The sequence below is a fragment of the Canis lupus genome, chromosome 30 (genome assembly GCF_003254725.2).
Source record: "Canis lupus dingo isolate Sandy chromosome 30, ASM325472v2, whole genome shotgun sequence".
NCBI lineage: Eukaryota > Metazoa > Chordata > Mammalia > Carnivora > Canidae > Canis > Canis lupus.
Genome location: NC_064272.1, coordinates 21,510,727 through 21,533,302, shown reverse-complemented (window position 1 = coordinate 21,533,302; position 22,576 = coordinate 21,510,727). Strand labels below are relative to the sequence as shown.

The window sequence follows — 22,576 nt, the reverse complement described above, 5'->3', positions numbered from 1 at the left end:
GGCTGATGGCCAATGGGGCTATACTTACAGTCCCATAGGACTATATATGTTTGCATACTTTTAAAAGCTGTTACCTGAGGCTCTGGCTTCCCATTAGCTCGATTCTAGGTGTTGAAGTCCTCCTTTTGGGGGCACTGACAGGTCTTGGCATATACTTAACTACTGGGAACTATTAAAAATATAACAGACTACTTGGACAAGCACAAAAGTTTGAGATAGCCAAGGGTTAGGGCAGGGTTGAACAACAAGGCTCATCTACATGAGATGACTCCTTCAAGACAGAGGGGAGGTGGCTGTTTTATCTAAAGCATAGAAACCAACACAGAGTCAAGCAAAAAGAGGAAGAGAAATATGTTCCAAAAGGAAGAATAAGATACCTCAGAAAAAGAAAAACTTTTAATGAAATAGACATAAGTAATTTACCTGATCAAGTAATGGTCATAAAGATGCTCACTGAACTTGGAGGAAGAATGGATGAACGTTGTGAGAATTTCAACAAAGAGATGGAAAATGTAAGAAATTACCAATAGAAGTCACAGAGTTGAAGAATACGATAATCAAGCTGAAAGATATACTAGAGTGGGTCAAACAACAGATTAAATGAAGCAGAAGAAAAAATCAGTGAGCTTGAGGATAAGGCAATAGAACTTAACTAGTCAGAGCAGCAAATGCAAAAAAGAATGAGACAGTGAAGAAAAAAAAAAAAGAATGAAACAGTGATACCTTAGGGACTTACTAGGCAAAATCAATAGACTAACATTCACCATTATAAGAGTCACAGAAAGAGAGAGAGAGAGAAAGGAACAAATTTCTTATTTGAAGAAATAATGGCTGAATAATAATGGCTTATTTGAAGAAATAATGTTTCCTCCCTAACCTGAGGAGGAAACAGATACCCAGATCCTAGAAGCTCAGAGAGTTCAAGTTAAGATGAACTCAGAGACCCACACCAAGATACATTATAATTAAAAATTTTAAAGACAAGGAGAGAATTTTTAAAGCAGCAAAAGAAAAGCAACATGTTACATACAAAGGAAACCTCCCCATTCCCCGAAAGACTGTCATCAGATTCATCAGCAAAAACATTTGCAGACCAGAAAGGAATGGCCAGATATATTCAACGTGCTGAAAGAAAAACATTTCCAGCCACAAATACTGTACCTAGCAAAGTTCACATCATTGAGATGTGAAGGAGAGATAAAGAGATTTCCAGAGAAAAGCCAAAGGAGTTCTTCACTAATAAATCAGCCTTATAAGAAATATTAAAAGGACTTCTTTAAGTGGAAAAGAAAAGATATTAATAAGAAAACATTTGAAAGAGTAAATCTCACTAGAAAGGCAAGTAGTTACTAAAGGTAGTAATCACTTATAAAGGTAGTGTGAAGTGTAGAACACAAAAGTAAAAATAACTATGGTTATAATAATTAGTTAAGGGATATATAAGATAGATACAAAAACAAAACATGGGAGGGGAAGAGTAAAGATGTTGAGCTTTAAAATGTGATCAAACTTAAGTTGTTAATGAACTTAAAATAGACTACTGTAGAGATAAGTTGTTTATGTAAGCCTTCTGGTAACCACAAAGCAAAAACCTATAGTAAATACTCATATAATAAAGAGAAAGCAGTATAAGCATACTACTAAAGAAAGCCTTCAAACCATGAAGATTGAAGGAGGAAGAAAAAAATAGAGAGGAACTAAAAAAACAGCCACAAAACAATTAAAAAGATGACAGTAAATACATACCTATCAATAATTTATTCCAAGGATGCAAGGATGGTTTAGTATCTACAAATAAATCAACATGTGATATGCAACATTAATAAATTGAGGGATAAAAATCATGATGGGCTCACTAATTGTGGAATAAGCATTTGACAGAATTCAGCATCCATTTGTGGTAAAAAAAAAAAAGAAAACCCTCAACAAAATAGGTATAGAGGGAACATGTCTCAACATAATGAAGGCCATATATGACAAGCCCACAGCTAACATACCATAAGATCAGGAACAAGACATGTATGCCTACTCTCGGTACTTTTATTCAACGGAGTATTGGAAGTCCTAGCCAGAGCAATTAGGGAAGAAAAAGAAATTAAAAGCATCTAATTTGAAAAAGAAGAAGTAAAACGGTTTGCAAAAGATGTGATATTCTATATTGAAAACCCTAAAGACTCCCATCAGTGAACTCTTAGAACTAATAAACGAATTCAGTAGTGTTGCAGGATATAAAATCAGTACACAAACTTATGTTTCTATACACTAATAATGAACTGTCGAAAGAAATTAAGAAAACAATCTTACATATGATTGTATCAGAAAGAATAAATACCTAGGAATAAATTTAGCTAAGGAGGGGAAGACCTATATACTGTAAACTAAAACATTAAGGACAAAATTGAAGACACTAACAAATGGAAAGACATTCCATGTTCATGGATTGTAAGAAATAATATTGTTAAAATGTCCATGTTAGCCAGAGTAATCTACATATTTGATGCAATCCCTAATAAATTTCCAGTGGCATTTTTCACAGAAATGGAACAAAGAATCCTGAAATTTGTATGTAACCACAAAGGGCCCCAAATAGCTAAAACAGTCTTGAGAAAGAACAAAGCTGAAGGCATCACACTCCCTGATTTCAAACACTGTTAAAAGTATAGTAAGTGAAACAGTATGGTATTCACATAAAAACAAGACACACAGGTCAGTGGAACAGAGTAGAGCTGAGAAATAAACCCATGAATATATGGTCAATTAATTTATGACAAAGGAAGCCAAGAATATACAATGGAGTAAGTAAGGACAGTCTCTTCAATAAATAGGCTTGGAAAACAGGACAGCCACTTACTAGAGAATGAAACTGAACTAGTATCTTGGACCATACACGAAAACCAACTCAAAATTAGTTAGAGACTTGAACATATAACCTGAAACCATGAAACTTGGAAAACCTAGGCAGTAAGCTCCTTGACATAGGTCTCAGTGATGATTTTTTTAATCTGACACCAAAAGTAAAACAACAAACAAAAATAAATGAGACTACATCCAGAATGCTTTGGCACAGCAAAAGAAGCCCAGCAAAATAAAAGGACAACCTACTGAATGTGAGAAAATATTTGCAAGTCATATATCTTATAAGGGATATAATACATATATATTTTATCTTAAATATCCAAAATATATAAAGAACTTATACAGCTCAGTAGCAAAAAGCAAAGTGATTTTTAAAAATGGGCAGATCTAAACAGACATTTTTCCCAAAAAGACATACAGATGGCTAAGAGATACATGGAAAGTTGCTCAACATCATTAATCATCAGAGAAATGCAAATCAAAACCAAATGAGATACATCACCTCACACCTCTTAGGATGGCTGTTATCAAAAGGACAAGCAATAACAAGTGTTGGTGAGGTAATGGGAAAAGGAATCCTTAGTGCACTGTTGGTGAGAATGTAAATTGGTGCAGGCAGCCTCTATGGAAAAAAATATGGAGATTCCTCAAAACTTTAAAAATAGAACTACCATATGACCCAGCAATTCTACTCCTGGATCCTTATCCAAAAAAGAAAACACTAATTTGAAAAGATATAGGCACTCCCATATTCATCACACTATTTACAAGAGCCAAGAATTGGAAACAACCTAAATGTCTGTTGATGGATGAAGAAATTCTGGTATACACACACACAGACACACACACACATTATTCACCAAAGAAACAAGTGAAATCTTGCCACTTTAGACAATATGGATGGACCTTGCAGGCATTATGCTAAGTGAAGTAAGACAGAGAAAGACAAATACTGTATGATCTATGTGGAATCTAAAAAAAAAAAAATAATAAATAGTTAATGGATACAGAGAACTGACTCTTAGTTTCAAAAGGCAGGGGTTGGGGAGGTGGGGGAAATGGATTGAGGGGATCAAAGTATGGATCTTGAAATCATGCGTGAAGACAATAGTATGCCACGAATTGTAGTGGTCTATGGCTGACGTTAGACCATTTCAAATTTTTGCTCTAAAAAATAAATATGTTATGCTACTTTTATAACATTTTATACACATGTAACGCTGTCTTCCTTGATTTTCTACCTGGTGTAGCGTAGGGTGACCTTTTTAGATCACACTTTTTATAGAGAGTAATATGCTATTACAGTGAGCTTAAGGGCATTTTAGAGACTGTCATTGTCTTCATATGTCATATTTTGAATTCCAGCACATGTACATGTAGTGAGATATGTGTGCATGTTTTCATATAAATTATGCTATAGCCATTTTTTTTTACATCTATAAGAAAACAGGAGCTCCTATTTAATGGTTTTGAGACTTAGTATCTCAGAAGAGTATAAAAGCAACTCTGCACGATTAAAAAAAACACCTAACTTAAGATCATTGGGAGGGTTAAATAATGCAATGCATACAAAGCACTCAAAAAATGACCAGGTATGGTAAGGTATCCTAAGGCTGTACTTTTGCTCCTGGTCTTTTATGATTTTTATTTATATTTTTGTACCTCTAAGTAATGTTTAACTTTTATAGTTAATTTGTAAATGGCATGAATAACATTAAAGATGGATTTGCTGGACGGGTTTTTGAGTGATGTGTTGATGATCTTGTTGAATGTTAGGCTTAATTTCAACATCTTGAAAGTGCTACTATAAAAAAATAGAATGAGATTGAAAAAACAAAAGATCTCATTTTAAGAATGTCATTAGGATGTTATCCTGTGAACAGAACATTATTCACTCCCATTTTTTAAGTTTTGGGTAAATATAATCTGACACTGAGGTGTTAGCTGACGCTTTTTTTTTTTCCTTCAAGATTTTATTTAAATTCAAGTTCGTTCATATAGTGGAGTATTAGTTTCAGAGGTAGCATCTAGTGACTCATCAGTTGCATATAATACCCAGTGCTTATTACATCAAGTACCCTTGTTAATGCCCATTAACCTTTTACCACATCCCCCCCTCACCCACTGTACCTCCAGCAACTCTGTTTTTTACAGTTAAGCATCTTTTATGGTTTGCCTCTCTCTCTGTCTTTATTTTACTTTATTTTTCTTCCCTTCCTCTATGTTCATGTTTGATTTCTTAAATTCCCTATATAAGTGAAATTATACAGTATTTGTCTTTCTCTGACTTATTTTGCTTAGTTCCATCTACATCATTGCATATGGCAAGATTTCATTCTTCTTGATGACGGAGTAATATTTCAATATATATATTATATATATTTCATTATATATAATATTATATATAATGTATATATATACATTAATATTTCAATATATATTATACACACACACACACACATACTACATCTTTATCCATTCATCAGTTGATGGACATTTGGGCTCTTTCCATGTTTTGGCTATTGTGGATAGTGCTGCTATAAACATTGGGGTGCATGTGCCCTTGAAATCACTACTTTTGTATCCTTTGGATAAATATCTAGTAGTGCAGTGGCTGAGTCATAACATAGTTTTATTTTTAACTTTTTGAAGAACCTCCATACTGTTTTCCCAGAATGGCTGCACCATTTTGCATTCCCACCAACAGTGTAAGAGGGTTCCCCTCCTTCTACATCCTCACCAACATCTGTTGTTTCCTGAGTTGTTAATTTTAGCCATTCTGACGGTAACTGACACCATATGTTACTTAATCAACCTACAGTTAAAGCTATGAACCAGGAAACAGATGTAAACTAACCAAGATCTCTTCATGAGCTGGAATAATCTATAGCTTGTTATGTAGCACTGATTTCAAAATTATGACTAGGTAACCTAAAACTATTTCCTCAGGTTAAAGCAAAATCATTGAATATCTGTATCTTCCCAATAGAGATTGGGCTCTAATAATGAAATCCTTTTTCTTTGAAAATTAGAACCACTAAAAATTGAAGAGGCCATCTCACGATACAGAGGCTTCCCTATCAGGGAAAAGTTTTACAATGATGTAACCCATCATTTAGGAATATAGTCATTTCCACATTTGTCAGGAAGTTGAACTGTATGACTTCTGAACTCATTGCCATTTCTGAGATCTCATAATATTAAAGAAATTGAGAACCTGTATGGTTGCTTTTAATTTGGGGCTCTATTTTCTCTTTGACATGTGAGATGTCAAAGTATTTTAATCATAAGCAGTCTTATTCTTAACATTGCCTACTTTGATTTAGGAGGAATAATTTGAGCTGTTTATACATCTACAAGGTACTTTCTTTACTTATCCACTAAAGAGTTTATTAAAGATAATATGATTGTTTAAAAAAAAAAAAAGTCATTCTTCCAAAAGGGGAATTCCTCTTTTACATATCCTCCTTAAAAAAAAAACTACACCCAACGTAGAGCTCAAATTCATGATCCCAAGATCAAGAGTCACGTGCTATACCAGTTGAACCCCCAAACACCTCAGGATTCCTCTCTTTAAATGGAATGGATAAGAATCAAAAAACATTTCACAATCTGAAATCACACTCAAGATTTAACAAGCAAATTTTGCATTCATCATCTTAATACTTTGCCAAAGTAAAAAATTCTGGTATACTAATATATTGAGAAAACATTAAACCTAAATCCCAGAGGGGGAGTAGAATGTATATATTGTATTTCTCATTAGACTTGTCCTGCTTCTCTTTATTTTGTGTCATTTTTTTTTAAGGTCCATACATATGCATGCTGTCATAGGAAACCAGTGAACATTGTTTTCTTTTTTCCTTATGTGTTTCTTTAAAGTTTGTTATTTTAAGTACAACATACTTAATATATTAAAATTTAATGTGACTCTTCAATCTTGTTCTTAATGCTGACAATACAGTGTGAACCAGGTAAATATAGTCACTGCCCTGGTTGAACACATAGCCTAATGGAGGTGACAAGCAACAAGTAAATTGGCTGTTACATAATTATTATAAGTCATGAGAAAAAAAGCAGTACACCAATAGGCAATATGGCAAGGAGGGCACTGCTTTAGATAGGATAGTTGTTAGAGACACTTTGAAATGACCTTGCAGCTGAGACTTTAAGAAAAGTAATCTTTCCAGGTAGAGGATGCATGTTAAAAGAACTTCATTTATATTTTCTTTCTGTGTTGATTTAAACCATAAAAATGACTGATGATTTGACTTGCTACTGAAATGGTTACGATTTGATACAATTCATTTAAATTGTCAGCACCGGAAAATAGTCACCTCTTCACTTTGTACCTTCAGCCTTGACCCCGAACCACTCAGAGTGTTACATGTAGTCTCAAGTTAAATATGACATACTTAATCTAATACTTCCTATAAAGTGAATTCTCAGTACATGTTAGCTGCTTTCCTTTCTCCCGCCTTTTCAACATTGTTGGGAATGTGTTTGCTGGGCGACTCCTCTCTCTCCACACCTCCACCAGAGGTATTTGGAATTTGGTGTGGATATAGGAAGGGCACAATCAAGAACAGTACCCTCATCTCCAAACCTGCCCCTACCGTGTCTGTTAAGGCTCCCCAGGGGCCCTACCTCCTCCTAAGTCTTGCCCAATTTGACTTCTTAAAGCCAGGTCACTTCAGGAATGTATTATATAATAGATATAAGTGTATATAATGTTTTTATATACTAGCAACAGCCAGTAGATTCAGCAGTCTACAAGAACTGAAGTCCCAGTAACCATTATACCCTGTTTACAGGCCTTCCAGTTTTTTCCATTGTTTCTTATTCCTAAATCTCTTTTTGACTCTCCACTACATGACTTTATCAAGAAGCTACTCTGGTCAATGCTGAAATAAGAGGTGAGGTGGGGAAATTTTATTGGAGTATCTTGGAATCCCTCTGCTTCCCCTTTGGTGTTTCTCAGGTAGTAGTTCTCTCAAAGGCCAGCAGTTACTGAGGAAGGCCTTGGTAGCCAGGACAAGATGTGGCCTTGGTCTGCTGCTGAACTGGTAGAGGAGGGATTGGCTTTTTACCTATGACTGGCAGACATAGAGAAAAGCAGAACACCTGATTGTGAGTGGTAGTTAAGACTTGACTTGTTTTCCTCTTCCCACTTGAAGTTACTGCTTTACAAAGTACTTTTCCTGGCAATAATAGAGTGGTGGAAGTGAAGAGAGAACACTGGACCTTTGGAATCTCTCTCTGTGCCTTCATTTTTTTCCCTTATCCGTAAAATGCGAGTGTTGGTATAGATGATTCCTAAGGTTCCTTTTAGGCCTAATATATCATGTTTCTATTTTAAACTATATAGCAGTTTTGTTTCTGCTGTCTGACTTACATAACGTGTATACTGGAAATTATCTCAGTATATGAATTTGATACTTATGTGGAAATGTAGAACCCTACTGGTTGAGCTGGATATACTCAGTTCAGAGGGCAGAGTTGGATTGTGGTTGGAAAACTTTGTACTGCAGGTATCTCTTACAGCGAGTTTTTTGGATGCTATTGAAAGCAATGGTACTGTATACCCTGAGGATGAACAAGCTAACTAAACCTGAGTTAGTCACCAAAGAATTATGATCAGTGAAAATTGTGGCAAATGACTTGAAGATGTGGTTTTTAGTTTTGTTAAAGTTGTCAAGTCATATTAAAATAGGACTGTCCTGTGTAATTCTAAGTTCTGTTGCTCTAAATTGGTCCCTCCTTCTTTTGCAGGAGCTATTGTGACAATCTTGGTTACCATCCATTAAGTGCTGCTGACTTTGGAAAGATCATGAAAAATGTCTTTCCAAACATGAAGGCACGTCGTCTGGGCACAAGAGGCAAATCTAAATATCCTTTACCAGAATGGTTTTTAGTAATCTCTTTAGTAATCACTTAGAACATCTGCTGTTGTAGTTCAACTAGCAACTATATTTAGAAATAAATTTAAGTCAACAAATATAAACAACTCAAAGTTCTTAGTAGAATAATTGCAAACATTATTTTCCTGGCTATATGTCAAACTGCAAGAGCAATAACAAATAGTGGTTTTAGGATTATGATAGATGTCACCATCTTCTGTCACTGTAATATGTGTTCTTAATGGTGTGATCTCCTTTTCTTTAACAGTAAGAATCAACTGAGATCTGCTACAGTGCAGCTATCATAAACCATATCAATAAAAGTGGAGGGAAAGAGTTTAGCTATCTTCTTCCTATAATTTAGAAACATCCGGATCTCCTTAGCAAAATATACAACATTCAGGAAAAATTCTTGTGGAATTTATACTGGAAGATTATATTCTCTTTAAAGTATTTTTTCAGCCAACCATTTAAAACCTGTATTAAAATAAAAGCCAGAGCATAGGAAAGGTCCCTCTTATGACAGACATACTTAGTAGCAAACAAAAGGAAATGAAAATTAAGAATTTATTAAAGTCCTTCCGACTCTTGGAAGAAGATTATGAAATAGAGGGGCTCTGTAATTAGAAAAACATTATTTCTCTTTACTTAGCCCTTGGCCTTTTTCAAAGCACAGAAACTTGCTTCTGTGGAGATGAGAGGAAAAGGGAAAAAAGGGACACTACTTTTCTAAAACAGCTCCAGATATCCTCTGATCACTTGTTGCATGACCCATCCTTGTTCTCTGAGTACAAGCAAAAATGTCTTGATAGACCTTTGGCATGTTATAGGTGATAATCCTGTGTGTTTCAGTGGAAAAAGAACTGAAAAGGTTAAAGCCCTTGTGACACTCTTAAGAGTTGTTTTTGTCCCAGTGCCCTGGGCTAAAGTTTCCCTGTGCTGTGCCAGGTTTCCATCTGGATATTCCTTTCCTTCTGACCTGTTTGTTGCTGGTGGTTGGCACAGCCTATTAGGAACATTTATTCATAAAATTTATAACAGATGAGAATCATTTTGTTTCATTTAAGACAGTAACATTCTATAAAGACCATTCCAGTTTCAAAAGACTGAAAGTGTCCTGAGTTTATAATATTAAGCTTTCTCTTACTGAAGAACTCTGAAAGTAGATGTTATCTCATTCTGATTTTATTATTTCATATATGGTTACTTCTCAAATGCGAATTATATATATATATATATACACACACACACACACAGTTCATTTAATTTAGAATGAGACCTTAACTGTTTATTACATATTGCTACAGTGGACTAAGGAAAAAAGCCTTTGTTCATATGCCAACACTGCCCAATCTTGATTTTCACAAAACTGGAGATGGGGTAAGAATTTTGCCTTTTCTTTTAAATAAGTAGAATTATACCTTAAGGTCAGCATTGAAATGCATACTGCATAATCTCACTTGGATAAAACAAGGGACCAGGAACTATGCCTTTTACAAAGTAGATGAAAAATTCAATCGTGGCTGAAAAATTTTAGCATATATGACTTATGTCATCATGGCTCATGAAATTAGGTGGAATGTGTGTCTAACCTGGTTTCTAATTCTATCCGTGATATATGTTGACAATATATAGTCAAGAGGAAAACTTAAGTTGTGAGGTAATATATGTAGTATGAATGTCCTTTTTTTCCTTTTTATTTACTTATATATTTATCTAATACCATTTAGGTATACAAAAAAGACTTGAGGTGGCAAAAAGTACAAAGAAGAGAAAATACAGAGAGTGGCATCGTTTGTTTTACTGATGTCATAAAAGTGTTCTAGAAAGATTCACAATATCTCTTAGCCTTCATATATATATTTAACAACCATTTAAATGTTATACTCACAGTGTTGCTGGTTGGTATAGGCATAGGCCTCTTATTTGCAAGGCTCTTATGTGCCTGCCAGCAGGGCATTTTATAAGACTTTGACCCGACAGATTTAGATTACATCTTCTAATTAAGAATGTATGTCTTTGATGTGCTTCAGTTTAAGTTCTCTGAGCTTTCTTTTATAAGTTAACTTTTCCTTTTTCCTTTGTTTAGTTGGAAGGAACTGAACCTTCTGGGCAGCTTCAAAATATTGATGAGGAAGTTATCTCTTCTGCTTGCCGTCTGGTTTGTGAATGGGCCCAGAAAGTGTTAAGCCAGCCATTTGACACAGTCTTGGAATTAGCCCGCTTCCTTGTAAAAAGTCATTATATAGGCACCAAGTCGATGGCAGCTCTAACGGTAATGGCAGCAGCACCACCAGGTACAAAATTACCATTAACAAGCTAAAAATGACAGAACTGTTACTACATTTTAGAGTTGGTAGCAAAATAAGAGTTTCGCCAAAGAACAACTTTGACTTTTTAGTGTTTGTATGAGCTTACTGTCACCTCACTTAACTAAGTTCGGATGGGTTTGTTGAACCAACAAAAATAGTAATAATTATAGTCATTTCGTTGTAAAGCTTAAGGCTGTAGTTTTTTTTATTTTCCCTATGGTATATTGCTCTACTTAAACATGAAATTTTTAAGGTTTCCCAGTTGATATTTCATTAATTTTTCCATTGCCGTTTTAAAATTTAAAGAATATGTGTATATGTATTCTTTAAGTATACATGTGTGTCTAAATTAATAAATATTAGGTAAGATTAAATTTTTAAATGACTTGCTAGATTCCTGTTAGAAACTAATACTTATAAATAAAATGATCTTTGGATAGTGTGAGAGGTACCTTCATGTCACAAAAAGCAAACTATATGAAGCTTTATTATAAAATAGCAAGTCATTTTTTAAAATATACCTTCAAATGAATATTATTATTCAAATACGGATTGTTTCATTTGACAATTTTAGGAGTTGACAGTTTTGGAATAAACAACTCCCTCGTAAATTAATAGCTGTGTAAAGTACCTGTTCTGTTGCAAGTTTTTAAATGTCTCATTTCAGTCATACCTTATAAACCTAAGGAAGAATGAGTAAGTGGAGTTACTACTCTAGGAAATTATAATTTCTGTGAAAAATGTATTAACTTGAAACTTGTTTTCCAGAGATGATTCTTCTGTTTATTAAATGTAAATAATTTAAAATCTATAATAGATTTCTCCCAGCCACAATTATGGTTTCTTAAATAACTTCACTTTTTAAAAATCTTAATAATTTTAACAATTATTTTTCTTTCAGTTTATATTTATCAGAAGCTTTATGTATTTGGGGGGGCGGCGGGAGTATATAATTATTCTATCCTTTCATCTTACTGTCAACTGAGGACTCACTTCAGCAAAATAATCTCTTATCAGAACGTTGTCATGACTCTCTGTCTAGATTGGAAACTGTATGACTTAAATCTGTTTACTTATACATGAATAAGAGAGTGCTTGGGTAGCCTGATCTATCTAGGTAGCTTGCTTATATTACCTCATTTCTTCTCCCAGCAGTCAGGTGAGACAGGTGATATTAATTCCCATTTTACAGATCAGGAAACAGGGAGGTTAAGTAATTTGTCCATGGCCACATAAGCAGTGGGACCAGGATTTGAATTCCAATTTATTGGTCTCAAAAACCCAGGTTAACTGCATTACATCATGCTGTCTTCTAATCTTGTGGCAAAATGAGGTTTTAAAAGATATGGGCCCTTCAACTTTTTGTGTTCTCTTTCTCTTACCCTACTGACACCCAGATTAGTGCTTGAACGAGCTGAGGATTTAGGAGGTATCATGAGAAAAGAAACCTCTCAATCTTATTTCCCACATTGCTCACAAAGTCTGACTGAAAGAGTGGTGAATGATGGGATCAATGAATTTTTAAAGCATAAGTGTAAAGAAAGGTGTGTTTTTTAAACAAAAATACTGAAAATTTCATATTTAAACATTCACTTTGTGAAAGTATTCAGTAGTTTAGCAATTATATCACTACTCAGAATAGTTTAAGACTCAAAATTTTGTTCTCACCCACTACCATATTTTTTTTAAACACCTTTGGTGATTAATCTTCATCCTTTGAAGGTGAATTTGGTTTTTTATAAATATAGTCTCCATATTAAGAACAGGTTGTGTTACAAATGTCCTTTTGTAAGTCAGCTGCTTGGAAATCATTCTTGTCCAGAAACTCTGGCAGGAGGGAGACAGCTGAGCTTTGAGCCATTGGCAGAGGCTTTTGGGTACAGGTGCTGAAAAGCCAGACCCGAGGCTGGAGGCCAAGAGGGAGCAGTACAGTTTGAGCTGGATTTGAAGAGGAAAAAAATGGTATTTAGGTGATCAAAAGGAGGTCAAAAGATGAAGGATTATTGAAGAGTGTGTGGGAAAGAGTTTACAGTCACTTCTTTCTCTCCTTCCTGTCCCCTCCTCCTCCACAAGTTGTTGACGAAAAGCAGAAATTGGGCTAGAGAAAGAAAGGGCAAGGTGTACCAGCAGGGTGGTGCGGTCCTCCCCATTCCTCTCCACTGTTTCTACCAGCCACAGCTTACTTTCTAATGATCGCAGTGCTATACCCTAAATGTGGAATGAACTTTTTTAAAAAATTAATTGTATTACGACATCAAATGTTCTTAATTTAAAATTTATCTCTTGCTTAGTTTATCATTCTTTTTTTCTCAGTGTTGGTCTTACTACTGTTTTAAAAAGTTTTCTCAGTGTGTTTCACAATACCTTAACCTCAGTTTTATGTAGAAACTGCTTAACTACTCTTATGTCATACTGGAATAATTGTATAGAACAATTAAAATAGTACCTCTTTTTGTGGATTTCTGGTAGAATTAAAGACTTGTTCTCCCTATACACATTTTTCTAAATATGAATAATTTCAGCAAATATTTATTGAATGCCCCTTGTGAGCTGAATATTTAAGTCATGAAAATGCATGGATTTCTAATTAGAGAACTAAACGAAGGAAATTTCTGACATCTCATAAAATGTGAAACATGCTCCCTTGGTATTTATTTATCTTAGCTTCTACATGTTTATGACATAGCTACTACTCTTTTCAACATTTTTATCTGTTATTACTGATTTACCTGAAACTGTCACCTGAATTGGACCATATTTTAAGGTATCAATTAAAACCATACTGGCAAATGTTTATAAACGAAAGTCTAACACTTATATTTTAAAAAGAGATTATAAGTTAAAATTTGCTGGTTTGGGTTGCTTTGTCCAGTAGATGGCTACATGTTCAAAGAAATTGAGTTGTAACTGCCTTCTATAAAACAGAGTATTTATTTTAGCTTTCTTTTCTGTTTATTTTCAGGAATTAAAGGAATTACCCAGCCTTCTGCTTTTATACCTACAGCTGAGAGTAATTCTTTTCAGCCTCAAGTGAAGACTTTGCCTTCTCCTATTGATGCTAAACAGCAGTTGCAACGGAAAATTCAGAAGAAGCAGCAAGAACAGAAACTACAGTCCCCTTTGCCAGGAGAATCCTCAGCAAAAAAACCAGAAGGCACTACAACCAATGGAGTGACTAATCTTTCTAATGGAAATCCTGCAATCCTTTCTCCTCAGCCTATTGGTATCGTTGTGGCAGCTGTCCCTAGTCCCATTCCGGTAATATCATTAACTAAATAGTATAGTATTAGACTTCATTGGGATGGTGGGAGATAATTTATTTAATTAAAAGTGGTACATAAGGGGCGCTTGGGTGGCTCTGTCAGTTAAGTGGCTGCATTCAGCTCAGGTCATGATCTTGGGGTCCTGGGATCAAGCTCTGTGTCAAGGAGTCTGCTTCTCCCTCTCCCTTTATGCTCCCTCTCGCTCGCTCTCACTCAAGTAAGTAAATCTTTATTTTAAAAAATAAATAAAAATGCCACATAAGAAGGAGGCAAGTATTGGTATAGATTCAGTTACAGATTGATTTTTGTGAACACAGATAAATTCAGTTTCAGTCAGTTGTCTTTTAAAGATTTTATTTATTTGAGAGAGAGAGAGAGAGAAAGTGCGGGCGGGCACAGAGAGAGAGGGAGAGAATCTCAAGCAGATTCTTTGGTCAGTGGGTGGAGCCTGACACGGGGCTCAATCCTATAACCTTGAGAACATGACCTGAACCATAATAAAAAAGACACCTAACTGACTGAGCCACCCAGGTGCTCTGTCAGTTTTTTTTTATTCACAATATACAATGTTAAGTACAAAGCTATAAAATGAACACAAGTGAAAATACAAAGATTTAAGACATGCACAGTATGCATACATGACCAGTCACAGCTTTAGCTAAGAGATGAGTCATTTTGAGAATTATTTCATCCCTACCTAAGCCAAGATGATCAATTGCAAACTTTTTTTTTTAAACTTTTCTTCTTTTTAACATTCAGATGGTGCAGAGTTGTAACTCGTATTGATAACACTTTAATATAGACCTATTGCTGTGGCTTGCTGGACATAGGACCTTGGACAAGTCCCTTAGCTATTCTGAGTCTATTTCCTTATTACCAAACAGGTTATGGAGGGACTTTTAAAATGAGAGGACAAAAAAATAATAAAATAAGAGGCATCATGCCAAAAAAAGTGGTCTTTTATGTTATTGATAATATCATTAAGGAGATCTTTTATCTTTGTTTTTCTTATCATCATCATTACCATCGTGTCATTAAAACATGGTATAGCTGGTAACCACACTTATGTGCTATTCACTGTAGAGCAAACTTGGGGAGACAGTAGTTTTATCTGAGACCTTACCCACTGTGGTTTAATTGCTAATGTCCAAGGTAGACTCATAAAACAATCATTTTCTTGACCCAGAGGTAGATACCTTTATAGTTGCATGTTTTTTCAAGATTTTGTCTTCTTTTCCTATAATCTCCTTAAAAATGATTATTTTGGCAAGTATTCATCACAAATGTGAAATTTTTAGTCCTGTTTATTGAAAAGTATCTTAATGTTTTTTCTTACGTACTTTACAACTATATTTCACTGTGCATTTTTTTATAACATTTATGTTTCTGATTGTATAGAACCTGGTCTAACATAGATAGAGATATAATAAGATAGATGTCAGATAGATATCTAGATAGGTAGGTAGATTGATATAGAACTCTTGTCTAACAGAGAAACTTTTTTTCTTTTTTAGCATTACCTTTATTAAATGCCTTAATACTATACTGATATGTGAATTTCTATTTATATCCTAGACTTGTTAAATCAGACTTTCCTGTTTTCTGCCTTTTAACAGGTCCAGAGGACCAGGCAGTTGGTAACTTCACCCAGTCCAATGAGTTCTTCTGACGGCAAAGTTCTTCCCCTCAATGTACAAGTGGTCACTCAGCACATGCAGTCTGTGAAACAGGCACCAAAGACTCCTCAGAACGTTCCAGCCAGTCCTGGTGGGGATCGTTCTGCCCGGCACCGCTACCCTCAGATCTTACCCAAACCAGCCAACACCAGTGCACTCACCATTCGCTCCCCGACTACTGTCCTCTTTACTAGCAGTCCCATCAAAACCGCTGTTGTACCCACTTCACACATGAGTTCTCTAAATGTGGTGAAAATGACAGCAATATCCCTCACGCCCAGCAACAGCAATGCCCCACTTAAACATTCTGCCTCAGTAAACAGCGCTACAGGAACAACAGAGGAATCAAGGACCATTCCCCAGATCAAGAATGGTTCTGTTGTTTCACTTCAGTCTCCTGGATCCAGGACCAGCAGCACTGGGGGAGCATCTGCTGTGGAAGTCAAGATGGAACCCGAAACATCATCAGATGAGCAGCCTGTACAGTGCCAAGAGAACGCTGATGGGACTAAAGCTCCCAAAGCAACAGCTAGTGCCCTTTTGGGGCAGAAAAGTAATACAGATGGAGTAGTGCAAAAACCTTCGAATGAAGGTATCATTGAAGTAAAAGCAACTAAGGTCTGTGACCAGAGGACCAAATGTAAAAGTCGCTGTAATGAAAGTCTGCCAGGCACTTCAACAGGCAATAATCCAAGCACTGGCACTCTCTCAGTTGCCACTCAGAACTTAACTTACACCAGCACCAGCTCACCAGCTAATGGTGACTCAATAAATAAAGACCCTAAATTATGCACTAAAAGTCCAAGAAAGCGACTATCTTCTGCATTGCAAGAGTCCCAGGTGCCTCCCATAAAGAAACCAATTGTGGAACAGCTTTCTGCAGTTACTATAGAAGGTCAGAAACCAGGCAGTGTTGAGAAGGACCAAAAGGTTCCACATTCAGGGAAAATAGAAAGTTCAACAGCCGGTGCTCAGATTCCTAGCAAGGTATCAATAAATGTCAGTTCACACATGGTGGCAAATCGACCCTTGAATTCTTCTGCTCTTCTTGCTAGTGATTCAGCTTCAGAACAGCAAACACCATCATCGTCTCCAGATATAAAAGTAAAACTTGAAGGGAATGTCTTTCTTTTGGACAGTGATTCAAAACCAGATGGTAGCTTTAATTCAAATGAATGGCAACAGGTCAGTAAGGATTCTGAGTTTATATCTGCCGGCTGTGAACAACAGCAAGATATCAGTGTTATGACAATTCCTGAGCACTCTGATATCAATGACTTAGAGAAGTCTGTTTGGGAATTAGAAGGAATGCCACAGGACACATATACTCAGCAGCTGCAAAGCCAGATACAAGAATCTTCTTTGAATCAAATACAAGCACAGTCTTCAGATCAGTTACCTCTACAGTCTGAACTGAAAGAGTTTGAGCCTTCTGTTTCCCAAACAAATGAAAGCTACTTTCCTTTTGATGATGAGCTTACACAAGATAGTATTGTGGAAGAGCTGGTGCTTATGGAGCAGCAAATATCAATGAACAATTCTCATTCTTACGGTAACTGTTTGGGAATGACTCTTCAAAGTCAGTCGGTAACTCCAGGAGCTCCAATGTCATCTCATGCCTCCAGTGCCCACTTCTATCATCCAATCCATAGCAATGGCACTCCAATCCACACACCCACACCCACTCCTACCCCAACCCCGACCCCGACCCCAACCCCAACTCCAACATCAGAAATGATTGCTGGGTCTCAGAGTCTGTCACGGGAGAGCCCTTGCTCCAGGTTAGCCCAGACCACACCTGTGGATAGTGCTTTAGGAAGTAGCCGACACACACCCATTGGTACTCCACATTCTAACTGCAGCAGTAGTGTCCCTCCCAGCCCTGTTGAATGCAGGAATCCATTTGCATTTACCCCAATAAGCTCCAGTATGGCATATCATGATGCCAGCATTATCTCAAGTAGTCCTGTGAAACCAATGCAAAGACCCATGGCCACGCACCCTGACAAAACCAAGCTTGAATGGATGAATAATGGGTATAGTGGGGTTAGTAATTCATCAGTTTCTGGCCATGGCATTCTCCCAAGCTATCAGGAACTAGTGGAAGACCGTTTTAGGAAACCTCATGCTTTTGCTGTGCCCGGACAGTCTTACCAATCTCAATCCAGACATCATGACACTCACTTCGGTCGTTTAACTCCTGTCTCTCCTGTGCAGCATCAAGGTGCCACTGTAAATAACACCAACAAACAGGAGGGTTTTGCAGTCCCTGCCCCGCTTGATAATAAAGGAACTAATTCATCTGCCAGCAGCAACTTCAGATGCCGGAGTGTGAGCCCTGCTGTTCATCGCCAACGTAATCTTAGTGGAAGCACCCTGTATCCAGTATCTAATATCCCCCGATCTAATGTGACCCCCTTTGGAAGTCCAGTAACCCCAGAAGTTCATGTTTTCACAAATGTTCACACAGATGCATGTGCCAACAACATAGCTCAAAGAAGTCAATCAGTTCCATTGACAGTCATGATGCAGACAGCCTTCCCGAATGCTCTTCAGAAGCAAACAAACAGTAAAAAAATAACCAATGTTTTGTTGAGTAAACTTGATTCTGACAATGATGATGCAGTGAGAGGTTTGGGCATGAACAACCTGCCCTCCAATTACACAGCCCGGATGAATCTCACTCAGATTTTGGAAACTTCCACTGTTTTTCCTAGTGCCAATCCGCAGAATATGATCGATTCCAGCACTTCTGTTTATGAATTCCAAACACCATCTTACCTCACTAAAAGTAATAGCACCGATCAGATCAGTTTTTCTCCTGGAGATAATCAAGCACAATCAGAAATCGGAGAGCAACAATTAGATTTCAATAGCACTGTTAAAGACCTGTTGAGTGGAGACAGCTTGCAAACCAACCAGCAGCTGGTAGGTCAGGTAGCATCTGATCTAACTAATACTGCGTCTGATTTCTCTAGTGATATCAGGTTGTCTTCTGAGCTCTCAGGCAGCATCAATGATTTGAACACTTTAGACCCAAACCTACTGTTTGATCCAGGTCGTCAGCAGGGACAAGATGATGAAGCTACACTGGAAGAATTAAAGAATGACCCATTATTTCAACAAATTTGCAGTGAATCCATGAGCTCTATGACTTCATCAGGTTTTGAGTGGATAGAAAGCAAGGACCATCCTACTGTTGAAATGTTGGGTTAAATAGTGTTTTATAATATGTAGCACACTGTATCTAAAGACATATGTATTGTATTTGTCTTAATGGAAGTGCCTCCCGCAGCAGAAACACTTACTATTAATTGTGACATTTTAAAAGAGTTTGCTGCAGAAGTGGTTTCTTCTTCAGTAGGAAATGGTTAGACTCGCCTCAGTTCTTAACAAGTTTCTGAAGACAGTAGGCTGTAGAGGAACAAGTATTAGGTTTTAAATTTTGTAATGTTCCCCCATTTAATCACATCATTTGCTAGTAAACAATTGACTAACCAGCTTTTACAAGAGCAGTCTAGATCTTTATTTTGTATAAGTTCATTTTAATTCATCAGTTGATCTGCACAGAATGTAGAGGAAACCATTGATTTTAGGGTATAGGCTATTTTGTTGTTGGCATTATCTTTTAGATATGAAATCATAGCTAAGGTAAACTGTAGACAAGAAGGTCTTCCTTGAAGCAGGGATAATATTCAGGTTATTACTGGTATTTAGGCTTGAAGCATAGAGCTACTGTAGAAAGAAAAAAATCTCTGTAGGACTTTCTGGGACTTCAGTACCATTTGCACCTGCATTTTGAAGGGCTTAAATAGGAGAAAATAATGGAAAATTAAATATTAATTTAAGGAAAGCAAAAGCTGCACTAAAATTTTTAAGAGGAAAAACTAGTAGCCATTTAATATTTGTGACCTTGCATTAGTCTTATTTTAAAATTTAATTTTTAGTATGGAGCCAGCACACACACAGAGACATTCATGTACCTGTGTGCGTGCACACACACACGTAAATAACTCCAAATACTGTAATGTAATAGAATAAATACAAGCATGTTAGAAAAAATATTTTTATGTTTTATCTGGTATTTGAGACGGGAATTTAGAAGGAAAATAAAAGCATTTTCTTAATCACAACGGCTACATGCACATGTTAAAATTCTATTTAAGATTTAATTTGAAGCTTTTGATTACAATATCCTTAAGTCCTCAATTTAATGACTGACTTCTTCACTCTTGAAAACAGTAATACAAGTCGATCATGGGATCCCTTTGAAAAACAAACTAGAGGGAGATGACATCAAAACACATTTCACCACATGAGGTCTGAAGCCACAAATCTTTATGTCACTGATAAAACAAAGGGGATATCAGTAGTACTTGAAGAAGAGGAGCATTTTATTACATGCTTAATTTATTTATTGTGATAACCACGATTGCAAAAGCAGCACTCAGGATTTGTTTTAAAATGTTTCTCTGTATGGCTCCCATTTTGTTTTATGAATGATTATTTATGAATTTCTTGTTGACACAAATCTGCTCACTAGCTGACAGCTCCATTTGAGTGAATTTTTAGGAATCCTTTCAAATAGGTTTAAAAATTGCCATTAAGTTTTTAAAGCTAACATTAAACCATTGCTATGCTACCTTGAACCTAAGCAAAGCTTTCCTTCCCTTTAAGCCAATCAGAAGACTACAATCAATGAATATTTAACAAATGCTATGAAGGGTTTAATTTAATAAGGTTTCATTGTTCAATAAATTTGCAAGGTAGGGTATTAACATATTTTGATAAATAAACGGTGCTAGGGTTGGCTCAGAGGTTTATATATTGATATGTCTTAGTTATTGGCATTTGTGTGTGTTTGCTGTTATCTTGATTTAATGATCTGTTAGATATTTTTTTCTTGATGCTAGTTATTTCTTCACTGTACATTGAGACACAGCACTACTGCACACCAAAGTATGCAATACCCAAAGGAAACTGTGTGATTTCTTTTAACAAATGATGGGAGCCTTTCTATATGAGATACTCTGAAAAGGAGATTTTGAGGCCATTCTAATCCCTTGTTTACATTATTAGCTTCCTACTAATATAAAAATAACAGAAATCTTTTTTTATAAAAATATAAAGACTGGAGGATTTTTAACCCTCTGTACAGTATTGCAGCAAACACTTTAAATTTGGTTGAATTCGTCCAGCAAACTTTCTGGGGTTCATATATTGCACTAAATTTGTTGAACCTGTGGTAGGCACATCTCTTAGGATAAATGCAACCAATACAGTCCACAGATTAAACTTTTTAAATGTGTTTCATTATGAAAAGACAAAATGTCATCAAAGTGACAGATAAAATTGTCTTATGTAGCAATGTGCATTGATCTCAATGAGATATTTCTATTTCTTATTCTCTTACATGAGAATATTACAGCAGGAAGAATTAAGTTTAGTTTGCTTCACCATGTTAATACATGATCACAAAATGTGCATGAGTGTTATTGACTTATCTTGTACAGTACTAGGTATTCCTGTAACCACTTTTTTTTTTCTTGGCTGTATTAAAACTGGTTCAGTGTTAACCAGGCAAGCATAGTTATTCACAAGTTATTTACTTTTTTATGTTTACTAATTCTGCTTAGTTATTGTTGAATATGTTCTTTCTCAAATTATTTTCATTGTTTTCATGTTTAAAACATTTTTCATACTGTTTATCATGATAAGACTTCATGAAGTAAATAATTTTGCATATAATTGCAATAAGCACTGACTTTTGAACTGAAAAGAAGGAAAGTGTTTTTTTTTTTTTGTGCAGTGCATCTGAGGTTCATATAATAGTCTTGTACTATAATGTGCTTTACTACACCATAAATGACAAAAAACAAGCCCTGTTTCATGTTTTCATTTAGTGCAAAAAGTCAGATTTCCCCAGTGTTTTGTTGTCTGTTGTACCTGCTGAAACTACAGTAGTTGAATATTGCAGTAGCATTTCAGTTCTCTTTTTTTATTGAAAGTGCTCAAAAATTGTTTTTTAAATGTTTTCAAAAACAATTAAAAACATTTTATATTAAACTGACTGAGTCTTAAGGTGATTTGTGGGAATCTTTTATATATAAGCAGTATGCCATTTTCAGACAGACTTGATGCCATTCTTCCTTAGATCTCATGAAATTCATAGAAATGGATAAAAATCCACACAGGGCTGAACAGTCCTCTTAATCTGCTCTCTACTATTAATCTAGAAGGATACACAGAACTTATTTTGTCAGAACTCTAATTTTCACTTAGGATTTTATTACTGATGAGTGGGACATGGCACAGAGTTTTATGTTGTCCCAGAAAACATCTTTGCTTTTACTTATTCACATAATGTTTGCTTTAAAACATTAGTCTGTGGGGTACCTAGATATGTATATTTTTGAAGCTTTGAATAGAAAAATAGTAGGGAGAAGTGGAGAAAATTCTAAAGGACAACTGTGCCCCCAAACCAATGTAGACATTTTGGTGAGCCAGAAATACAAAATGAACTGAACTTGTAAACCAGAACCTGAGCTGTAGGTATGGATGGAATCAGA

General features: G+C 35.8%; 1 protein-coding gene across 3 annotated transcripts in view; it reads left to right on the top strand.

Annotated features, from left to right (window-relative positions):
- Nucleotides 1-22,073, top strand: part of RFX7 (regulatory factor X7) — a 132,947-nt gene extending 110,874 nt beyond the window's left edge. For all 3 annotated transcript variants that reach the window (XM_049104101.1, XM_049104100.1, XM_049104102.1), the window contains exons 6-10: nt 8,629-8,749; nt 10,056-10,136; nt 10,846-11,053; nt 14,031-14,326; nt 15,948-22,073. In XM_049104101.1, the coding sequence (XP_048960058.1) occupies nt 8,629-8,749; nt 10,056-10,136; nt 10,846-11,053; nt 14,031-14,326; nt 15,948-19,223 (3,982 nt within the window). In that variant the 3' untranslated portion in view covers nt 19,224-22,073. The remainder of the gene's footprint in view (nt 1-8,628; nt 8,750-10,055; nt 10,137-10,845; nt 11,054-14,030; nt 14,327-15,947) is intronic.
- The last annotated feature ends 503 nt before the right edge of the window (nt 22,074-22,576 follow it).